The sequence below is a fragment of the Heloderma suspectum genome, chromosome 7 (assembly GCF_057233095.1).
Source record: "Heloderma suspectum isolate Gila_16-S chromosome 7, 16-S_ref, whole genome shotgun sequence".
Classification (NCBI taxonomy): Eukaryota; Metazoa; Chordata; class Lepidosauria; order Squamata; family Helodermatidae; genus Heloderma; species Heloderma suspectum.
The window spans coordinates 47,514,391-47,525,656 of record NC_139464.1 but is presented as its reverse complement, the minus strand read 5'-3'; the positions used below and the strand labels follow the sequence as shown (position 1 = coordinate 47,525,656).

Here is an 11,266-nt window from a genome sequence, read left to right as displayed (position 1 = left end):
GCAAGCTTCTTTTACATAATTTTGCTTCTTTCTCCCCATCCAGGAGAAGAGCAGAAGCTTGCAGGGTACTGAAACTTTGCACACTGGAAATTCTTCTCAAGCTGCCCCATTTTCTTTCTCCTGTTCTCTTGTTTAGTGATATTTCACTAAACGTTACATATAGAAGCCCATCAAAGTAGGCTGAAAGGATATGCTAAAGAGCAAATTCTGCATCCATTAACAGGTCTGTAATCACAACTGTCAGATATGGCTAGCTCTGCTCCTACGTCTTCCTTTGCCATGCATAAGCAGCTGCACAATAAAGCCAGTGCAAAAATAGGTCAAGGTAGGGGTGCCCTCCAGGCTACTCGGTTCACTCACCTCTTTTAGGAAGCTCCTGAATGTTTCCTGGAGTTGCTCCAGAGTGTCCGGGGAATAACCTTTGGCAAAAATCCCATTTTGTGCTCTAGAAAGAAAACTCCAAATTGGTTCTGGTTGCACGTAAGGACGGAAATACAATAAATAATGTGCATGCTATACTTATGCAAGATTCATAGGTAGCGTGAATTCATCTATTGATAAAGGACAGACTCAGGTGGCTGATCATGTGACCTGACACCAGGAAGTTGCAATGACCAGCAGTTCTATATATTTCTATGATTAACTGATCTCTATGCTGAAACAAGGTTTAGATACCACAGCAATACCCTACAAAGGGTTCAGCCTTATTCTCGGGACACACTGGTGGAGCAATGGGTTTTTCCTAATCACCCCACCTCCACCCCTTTTCTCTCAGGCAGAAAATCAAATAGTGGGCACTTGTATATCACTTACATGATAATCAGTAGTACATCAGCCTGGATTTTTTTCAAGATTTTCATACTTTCATCCAAAGGGCTTTGCTACACAGGGAATGTAAAATGATGCATAAGCAAGTGAAACAGACAAGTCTGGCTAGTCTTCTGCATTCTTCTGAGGACATGGAATTTCTTGTAGAGCCTGATAGTTTGCATTCATTCCTGAAAATCAGCTTATATGTGTCCACACATCTAGCCCCTCATAATATAGGAAATAGGTTTGAAAACATACCAGGAAATGTCTGCGAAAGTCAGCCACTAATTCATTCTGCCTCTTCTAGGCATTTTGTAAATCTCTCTAAAAATCCCTGTGCTTTTATGAAAGTAGCCAGTAAGGCAAAGAAAGAGGAGCTATGAAGTCAGTCCATCTAGCTGAGTTATCTTTGCATTGACTGGATCTCAGCCAAAGCTGAGATGGGGCTTTGGTTTACTCCAAACTTGCTTAAAAATGATCACTGAGGTCCCTGGGATGCTGATTTCTGCACCCAAGTACCAATTTCTGCAGCTGGTGCAGCAACTGTCTAATATACACAATGCTAAGTACTGTTATCTGTTGTTTCAATAACGCTACTTAGTTGTGCAGTTTGTTTTACAGGAATTTTCATCTTCAGAAGAGCCCTGGAGGGTAGGCAAAAATACTTGGAAATGAAATATTCCCATATGCTGCCATCTAGGCTCTCATAGCAATTCATTTGACAGAGGAAGAACTGAGGCAGAGAGACCAACATGCCCAAGGCAAGTTAAGACAGCTCAAGCCTGGAGAGGCATTTTGGCCCGATTCATCTACATTGAACCTGCTATCTCCAGAAGCAAAGACATTATTTAGGTGGGAAAGAAACACAGAAATCAAAGTAAGACTAGAACACAGCTTACCATAGCAATTCTCACACCTCTGTTATAAACTAAACCTGCAGAACAAGAGAAGAATTAGATCAAAGATTTTGTGATATACAAACCTTCCCTCACTCTCTTTCTCTTAACACAGTGGCAATGACAGAATCAATAGTATACTGGAGTGAATGGCAGAACTCGAAGGGTTGAAGTTTAAGGGCTGGATCTACATTTCGGTCGTGCAACTGGGCTGACAGAAGCAGAGTTCCCCACCACCTCCTCCCCAGTGCAGCCCCTCGAAGCCCCTGAAAATGCTACACAGGAAGTTGGGTGCCCCTGCTGAGCTGGGTAGGCTCTGGTGTGCAAGGGAGTGGGGGATCCCTAAAAAATGGACAGAGGCACTTTCCATGAGCAGAGCCTCCATCCATGGAAGGCAGAACCTTGATCCAACTGCAGGAGAAGAACTGAATATTTAACCACAGAATACTCTCGTCACTAGATCGGTTGGGCCGTTCCAAGCCTTAGGCAAAGCCAGACCATCAGTCCAGCTTGCTGACTAGCGCAGCTGGCAGCAGCCTCAAGAAGGGCTCTCCAGCAACCTGCTACCAGAGCACCTTTAACTAGAGATGGCAGCTATTAAGCCTGGGACTTACTGCATGTGAAACTACATGTGCTCTGCCGGCGCACTATGCTCACCTGATGTCAGGTTCAGTGCTGCACAACAGCCAACTCACTGCAGTGTCTTCTTACCTCCTGACACTTCCGTAGCTCCTCGCTGCAGTAGTATCTTTCCACTCTCTTCTGTTAGGTGCTTGTTTGCCTCTAGTAATCTATGGAAGTCAAAGGGAAATATACACAAGTTTGCTGCTGCATAAATGGGTAGGAAATATAGTCTCGGAAGTGCCACCATCTACATATCCCATATATTTGTCAAACGTTACACAGCAAAGCTCACCATCTTGAACCTCATTTTTCTGCAAACAGCCCAGGTACCTGTTGATGTCATTGTTGATAAATTTCAGCTTGTCCTATTTGCAATTCCTCCTTGTTTTGTTTCATCTGCTGATGTGTTAACTCAAGGGTGTTGGCCCTCTTTCAGCCCGAGGGCCAAATTCCAATTCAGAGAAGCTCTCGGGGGCCACACTCCAGTGGCAAAAGGAGTGGGGCCAAGAAACCAAAATTGCCAGGATATTTTAGCTTAAAGCCCTTACTGCCAGTAACTAAGCCTTAGGAGAAGCATTTCAACTAGTGCTGTGCTGAAAATTTCGACTCTTCCGTTTTTGGCATTTCGGGGAGACAAACCTCTGGAGAAAGAGGCTGGGAGAGGTGAGAATTTTGGAGAATTCTCTCTTGGGGAGGGAACAGGGTTTCCACATACCTTTTTAAGTGTAGGCAATTCTTGAGAGGTCTTTTTTTTTTTTTGTAAAAACACCCCCTGCAGTTCCAGGAGCCCAGGCCTGTTCTCCAGCCCACCAGTTCTTTCTGAACTCTCAGGTGACCATGTGACCTCACCCTCTCCAATAGGCATTCAGGAAGAACTCCTGGCAGTTAAAGAGGCCTCAGCTCCTGGAAGTGCAGGGGGTGTTTTTTTTTAAGTAAAAAATAGAAGGCCCCTCAAGAATTGCCTACACTTAAAAAGAGGTATGTGGAAACCCTGTCCCCCTCCCCAAGGTGAAAATTCTCCGAAATTCTCCCCCTTCCTGTGAAAGAGGCAGGAAAAACAATGCCTCTTTTGTAGGGAGAGAAACAGTTCCTGAAAATAGGGGGCAGGTTTTGGCACAGCACTAATTACAACCTTTCAGAATGGGGGGAAAACTGCACAAAAGCCAGGAAACCACCAAAATCAGTGGCCGGGGGAAAGGTGGCATGGCCACCTGGGGAACCCCTTAGGACTACGTGTACTCTGCACCCTTGGGCTAAGTGTACTCATAAAGCCCACTGACAGGTATCCCTTTCTTCTCATCCATGTGGGAACAAATGATACCGCCAAGCGGAGCTACGAAGAAATCACGTCAGACTTTGAAGCTTTGGGAAGGAAACTCAAGAACTTTGGGGCCCAAATAGTTTTCTCATCCATCCTTCCAGTAGTTAGAAGAGGGATAGAAAGGGAAAGAAAAATACTCTGGGTGAATGACTGGCTACAAAAGTGGTGCCGACAAGAGAGATTTGGATTCTGGGACCAAGGGCTATATTTCCTGGAAGATGGGCTGTTGGCAAGGGATGGGTTGCACCTCACAAAGGCTGGGAAGAATGTGTTTGACCACAGCATGAAGAACTTCATCAAGAAGGCTTTAAACTGAATCCTACGGGGAAGGGAGACGTAATGTTGGGGGTAACAATGGACGTAGGCACATGCACTGCAATGGAGAGAACAGCTCTGATAGCGCCCAATAATAGTCTTCAGACACATGTAGGAAGAAAGCCAGACTATGAAGCACATGGTCTTCGATGTCTATATACTAATGCCCAGAGTATGGGAAACAAACAGAACAAACTTGAACTCTTAATACAGGAGGGAAATTATGACTTGATAGGTATAACTGAGACTTGGTGGGATGACTCTCATGACTGGAATACAGCAATTGAAGAATATAACTTGTTCAAAAAGAACAGGAGGAACAGAAAGGGAGGTGGGGTTGCACTGTATGTGAAAAATACATATCTCTGCACAGAAACACAGGAGGATGACCTTGGTAGCCCCATCGAGAGCATCGGGATCAAAATGAAGAATAAAAGGAACCTGGTGGTCGTAGTCTACTACCAGCCACCCAATCAAGGAGAAGACGAGGATGAAACTTTTGAAAAGCAAATAGCCAATGTTTTAAGGAAACATGATGTAGTAGTTGGGGGACTTCAATTTTCCCAATATTTGTTGAGAGACAAATTCTGCAAAACATGGCCCCTCCAGGAAATTCCTGAGTTGTGTGGCGATGTCAGGGTGGACACTGAGCCGATAGAATCCCAGAGTAGTTCTGATGCCGAGGAAGAGCAGTCGCTCCTGGGAGAGGAGCGCGCTCCTCTTTCCCAGGACCAACAGCTGACGGAGATTCTTCCCACCCACATTCCTAGTTTAGTTAGCAGTCCAGGGAGTGACCCAGCACAGATAGCAGACTGGGTGGATGCGCGGTGCAGACGCAGAGAGCGGCGCCAAATGGAGGGCGTGGAAAGGAGGCGTAGCGCCCGGTTGGTGCTCAAAGAACGGTTGTACCCAGAGGATCCAAGGGAAAAGGGGAGGGATTCTCCCTAGTCCTTATATTCAGGGGTCTGCCAGTAATTGCCTTTCAAACAGGGACCAACTGTTCCAACTTAGGGCATAGGGATGCTGCTGCTCAGATCTAGTTGCTACCTGTAGAATTGTTAAGTTGTAAAAGAAGAATAAAGCTTTGAAAAGAATGCCTTTGTCTGTGTCTGGACTTGGCTACTGGATTAGACTGAGAGAGCCCTCCAAGGAGCCCTTGACAGGCGGATAACTTCCTCCTACAGAAAGTAGACGAAGGAACTAGAGGATTGGCTATCCTTGACTTGATCCTAACCAACAGAGATGACTTAGTGGATACAGTAGCAGTTACAGGAGCTCTGGGGGAAAGCAACCATGTTGTACTTGAGTTCTTGGCTCTAAGGGAAGCAAAAGCCGAGTGTAGTCAAACATGTACCCTGGATTTTAGGAAAGCTGATTTTAATAATCTCAGAACAGTTATAAGTAAGGTCCCACGGCAAGCGATGCTAACAAGAAAAGGAGTCCAAGATGGGTGGGAGCTTTAAAAAAAGGAAATTCTCAAGGCACAATTACAAACAATTCCAACAAGAAGAAAAGGTGGAAGACAACAGAAGAAGCCAATCTGGCTTCACAAAAAGCTTAGGATGACCTGAAAACAAAAAAGGACACATATAGGAAGTGGAAAGAAGGCCAAGTAACAAAGGAAGAGTACAGGCAGGTAGCACAGAATTGCAGGGATGGTGTCAGGAAGGCTAAACCTGATAACGAGCTGAGGTTAGCGAGGGATGCGAAAAGCAACAAAAAGGCTTTCTTCAGCTACGTGCATAGTAAAAGGCAGAGGAAAGAAATGGTTGTTCAGCTATTAAATAAGGATGGCGAAACGGTAACAGATGACAAAGAAAAGGCAGAGGTGCTCAATTCCTACTTTGGCTCAGTCTTCACCCAAAACAGGGTCTATGACCCCCCTGGCAAAGGCGAAGTACAGGCTGAAGGGGCAGGACTGCAGCTTGAGATGGCTAGGCATATGATCAAGGAACACCGAATTACTTGGAATGAGTTCAAATCTCCAGGGCCAGATGAACTGCATCCTAGAGTAATAAAGTAACTGGCAGAAGAACTCTCAGAACCACTGTCTATTCTCTTTGAGAAATCATGGAGGATGGGGGAAGTGCCAGATGACTGGAGGAGGGCTAATGTTGTTCCTATCTTCAAAAAGGGTAAAAAGGAGGAACCTGGGAACTACAGACCAGTCAGTCTGACATCAATCCCTGGGAAAATTCTGGAGCAGATGATAAAGTAATCCATCTGGAAGCACCTTGAAAACAATGCAGTGATTACTCGAAGCCAACATGGATTTGTCAAGAACGAGTCCTGCCAGATGAATCTGATCTCATTTTTTGATTAAGTCACCTCCCTTGTGGACCGTGGGAATGCTGTGGACATCATATACCTCGACTTCAGCAAAGCTTTCGACAACGTGCCCCATGATATCCTGATGAGCAAACTAGTTCAAAGTGGCCTAGATGAAACAACGATCCGGTGGATCCACAGTTGGCTACAGAATCGGACTCAAAGAGTGCTTATCAATGGGACCTTCTCCAACTGGGGAGAGGTAACGAGTGGGGTACCACAGGGCTCAGTCCTGGGCCCAGTGCTCTTCAGCATTAATGACTTGGAGGAGGAGGTGCAAGAAATGCTGATAAAATTTGCAGATGACACAAAATTGGGCAGGATAGACTGGAGCGCTGGGCAGAAAACAACAGAATGACATTTAATAGGGATAAATGCCAAGTTCTGCACCTAGGAAAAAGAAACCAAATGCACAGTTACAAGATGGGGGATAGGTGGCTCAACAACACTATAAGCAAAAAGGATCTTGGAATTGTTGTCGATCACAAGCTGAATATGAGCTAACAAGGTGATGTGGCTGCAAAAAAGGCCAGTGCTCTTTTGGGCTGCATTAATAGAAGCATAGCTTCCAAATCCCGGGAAGTACTAGTTCCCCTCTACTCAGCACTGATTAGGCCTCATCTGGAGTACTGTGTCCAGTACTAAGCCCTATGAAGAGAGACTGAAAGAACTGGGCATGTTTAGCCTTGAGAAGACTGAGGGGAGATATGATAGCGCTCTTCAAGTACTTGAAAGGTTGTCACAGAGAGGAAGGCCAGGATCTCTTCTTGATCATCCCAGAGTGCAGGACACGGAATAATGGGCTCAAGTTACAGGAAGCCAGATTCCGGCTGAACATCAGGAAAAACTTCCTGACTGTTAGAGCAATACAACAATGGAACCAATTACCTAGGGAGGTGGTGGGCTCTCCCACACTGGAGGCATTCAAGATGAGGCTGGACAGCCATCTGTCAGGGATGCTCTGACTTGGATTCCTGCATTGAGCAGGGGGATGGACTCGATGGCCTTGTAGGCCCCTTCCAACTCTACTATTCTATGATTCGAATTCCTAATGTTGTAGAAGTCAACAATATAACTGGGTTCACAAACCCATGGTAGGTAGAATTTCCAAAAGCTGCTACAAAGATTTATACTTCCAACGCTAGACTGGCAGGAGCCTGAAGTAAGCCTGGGTTCCTTTATTAGCATCTTGTGCTGTTGTACCACTTTAGTGCCTTGTACAATTCCTGAAAGCTTCCAGAAGCAGATGCCCATCAAATAGGACCTTGAGCATGGTGGATCATTGGCATGAAACAGTAACCAGTTATGTTTGAAGTGTTTGTGAGTTTACAAAAATGAAAAGCCTCTAACAGAGAAGGCATTTGAACTAAATACTTAAGTTCTGGGCACCACTTCCCTGCTTGTCCTGCATTTTAGCTTTACATGCCAGTATCCTAGCTGTGGTTATGTTTCTTTTAAGAGGGCAGAGGAATTTGCAACAGAAAGCCTTCATGAAGTGCAGCGTCTTTGCGCTTCCCCATGCTGAGAAGCAGAGCTTTCAGAACAGATTATGAGGTGGGTCCACCACTGCGTTAAACCCAAAGGCACACATTTGGCAGGTCATCTGTTGCTGTGCCCAGAACAACAACAACCACAGAGTCAAAGGAGACAACTCACCTCTGAAGGGCCTCTTGAGGACTGCGCACTTTAGGGGAATGGGGTGGGTTGCCCTCAATATTCAGTAGATTTTCAATTACTTCCCGCTTTAACTTCAGCATTCTCTCCCAATCCTATAAATCAGAAGCAATTATCCGCTTGCTGTAGCTCCTTGGGCTCCAGGCCCCTCAAGACACAGAAACAGCGGCAGCCAGCAGAACCACAGCCAAGCAACTTGCCAGGATAATTATGGGCAAGTGGCTGAGGTGACAGTGAAGCTCTTCAGTTTATTATTGTTCCTGACAGTTTAGCTCCAATTTAGAGGTGTGAGGATGGGGAAGCAGAGCAAGACTCTCTGTAAAAGAATGTTTTTTCAGTTGTATCTATGCTAACCAACTGGAGCAAGCAGAGAGCCCAAATTAAAAACAAGCCTGGGGGAATAAAGAGTGGATCCTTGATCCTTCGGCCTGCATCCCTCGCAGTCACTGAGAGAAAAGCCTTTTTCCTCACCGATTTTATTAGATTATTATTTATTGTATTTCTATACCCTTTTTGGAACCAACCAAGGTGGTTTACAAAAATTCAGAAAACAAGAATGAAAATGGCAAACATAGTAAAATGTTAAAAACAACCTTAAAGATGTAACAATTCAAAAAGGCAAATTGAAAAGATGCATCTTGGCCCTCTTCCTGAATGCAGAGAGAGTGGGGACCAGTCATAACTCCAGAGCGAGCACGTTCCAAAGTCTGGGAGCAACACAGGAGAAAGCCATTTCCCACTAGCCCAACAAGCAGGATTCTATGAGCCGGTGGTCTTCAAAAGGGCCTCTCCTGCTGACCTTAGTAACAGAGCAGGTTCATACAGAGGTAGGTGGTTCCTCAGATAGCCAAGCCCTAAGCCATTTAGGACTTTAGAGGTTAACAACATCTTTAATTGAACCAGGAAAACAATTGGCAACCAGCACAGATCTTTCAGTACTGGAGTGATGTAACTATGCACTGGCTAGCAGCCAACAGTGCACTGGACCAATTGAAGCTTCCAGACACTCTTCAAGAGTAGCCCCACATTGAGCACATTACAGTAGTCTAACTGTGATGTTACTAAGACATGGATAACTGCTGTCAGATCTGACTGACTCAGGGATGGTTGCAGCTGGCGCACTAGACGTAGTTGTGTAAACGTGATCTTTGCCACCGCTGCCAGGGACACCGAAGGATACAGGAGCCCTCCCAAGCTACAAACCTGACCTTTCAGGGGGAGGGTGACCCCATCCAAAACAGGTTGAATCCCAGTTCCCGAGCCAGGCTTTCTGCTGATCAGCAGCATCTTTTTTTCTGGATTTAATCTTAGCTTGTTTGAACTGATGGGACTCCTATTTCAGGCTAGCAGTAACACTTCTTTGTAAAATTGTTTGCATTTCTAATTAAAAGCTAAAGGTTGCATTTCACTTGGTTGAAAAATATCCTTTACTAAAGTTCAGGGTGTTTTACTAGTTGACCCTAGGCATGCAGAAATAAGCATCACTGAATTCAGTGAAGCTTACTCCCAGATAGGACTGTCAGGACAAAAACTACAAAGTTTACTCAAAAATATCTTGATAACACTAAAATAATTTATAAACCCAATAATGAAAATGGAATATGGAACTATCAGAGGAGCCCTTCACTGTATCTGTTTTAATTATATGGTGAGCTCCATTTATAATAAGGTTGATATAAAAAAATAAAATAAAGGAGCAAGTTAAGATGTTAAAATAAATCTATTTTATAATCTTATTTTTAAGAACAGGTGCACTGATAAGCCTGGATATTGTGTTTTCTGGATTCTTTCTGAAGTAGTTTATTCAAGTTATCAGATGTACCACCGAAAAAACAATGCATCTGGCAATTGATAGCATTCATCTATAATAGATTCTTCTTGGGAACCTGAAGTGTTGGTCATTTATAATAGGTTGTTTCCTCTGCCTTTCAGTATCCACTGTATTTAACTATGGAATTTAGGCCCAATCCTATGCATGTTTATGCAGAAAAAATCCTACAACTCCCAGCATTCCCCAGCCAGCAGGAAGTTGAAGGACCTTTTCCTGTCTAAACATGCCTAGGATTGCACCCCAGAACTTGTTTTATTGCTATGTCTGGCAACTGAAAAAAATGCTTGTTTGTATTTTGTTGTGAATTATTTTATTTATTACATTTCTATACCACCCAATAGCCAAAACTCTTGATGCTGAATTTGTATATACTCCATTTTATTATTGTATTTATAAATTATTTTAGTGTTATCAGGATATTTTTGAATAACGTTTGTAGTTTTTCTCCTGACATTTTTAATACTGTGGTTTGTACCTGACTGGTCAGGAAAATTCTCCTCTTGGTCTGACTAGGACAGCCACAAAAACAGGGCAATTCTAACCTCCTAAGGGGAGTGCTGAGAGATGTTGTGGAACTCCCTCTCTGCCTGTGGACCTTCCTCTCTGCAGGTGAAGGACGTCTGCCACCAGAGGCCTCCTCACTGCATCAGCAGCAGAAAAATTCCATCACCACCACCGTTACGATCTTGGTAGAGGAAAAAAGGGGTGCGTTGGCAGTAGATTGGGGGATCAGCCCCAAATCTCAACATAGGGAAGAATGGGTGCGCATTACACTTTTGTCTTGAAAGGTCAAATTTCCTCATCTGCATGCAATACAAAGTAGGCCTAAACCCAATTCCAAACAGCAGAGCAAACAGTTCAGTTGTGCTTCCTGCAGCAACTAAAAAAGCAACTTGCCCATTGTAAAGACGGCAAAGTTATTTTTGCTCTCTTGTCACGTATCAACCCCTTACTGAGGAGGGCAGACATGGGGCTGTCTCCCATCTGCCCCATTGCAGGCTCACCTGCCTGCCCAAAGATAACATCCTTTCACTGATACAACAAGACCTGTATAGTTTCTTCAGTTTATGTCATGTCTCTCAAATGTGCAGTAAGGGTTTGGAATCTAACCTTAGGTGCTGGGCCATATGATCCCACCAGGATCAGCTGGTCCACCATTTCAGGGAAAATACATGAGAACTAGGAAGACAGGAAGAGAAAGAACATTTAGTTCCTTCATGCTAGGTACAAGAGTCATTTCTATCACTTTTGCTGCTTAGAGGATATTTCTTAGTTTCTTTCTGGCTTAGATATAAAAGGGTTCCAAGGAGAAAAGAGACTTCTATAGGGTAACACCCCATGAAGAATATACTCACCAGAGTTGAAACTATTCCACCTATACGAAAGAAAAGAAAGTGGGGTTTAGCATGAACCCAGAACCAAGGCCACCGTCAGAGTGAGGCAGGTAGTCAGGCAAAGAAGACGTCA

At 44.3% G+C, this 11,266-nt stretch overlaps 1 protein-coding gene across 5 annotated transcripts in view; it reads right to left on the bottom strand.

Annotated features, from left to right (window-relative positions):
- SERHL2 (serine hydrolase like 2) overlaps positions 1-11,266 on the bottom strand; it is a 48,915-nt gene that overhangs the window by 1,537 nt on the left and 36,112 nt on the right. For 3 of the 5 annotated variants that reach the window (XM_084810033.1, XM_084810034.1, XM_084810032.1), the window contains exons 5-10: positions 11,155-11,174; positions 7,951-8,063; positions 2,418-2,497; positions 1,710-1,744; positions 814-881; positions 361-445 (exon numbers count right to left, since the gene is read on the bottom strand). In XM_084810033.1, the coding sequence (XP_084666159.1) occupies positions 361-445; positions 814-881; positions 1,710-1,744; positions 2,418-2,497; positions 7,951-8,063; positions 11,155-11,174 (401 nt within the window). Of the gene's footprint in view, positions 1-360; positions 446-813; positions 882-1,709; positions 1,745-2,417; positions 2,498-7,950; positions 8,064-10,909; positions 10,979-11,154; positions 11,175-11,266 lie in introns of all 5 variants that reach the window. The other 2 variants (XM_084810031.1, XM_084810030.1) reach the window with 1 other exon arrangement.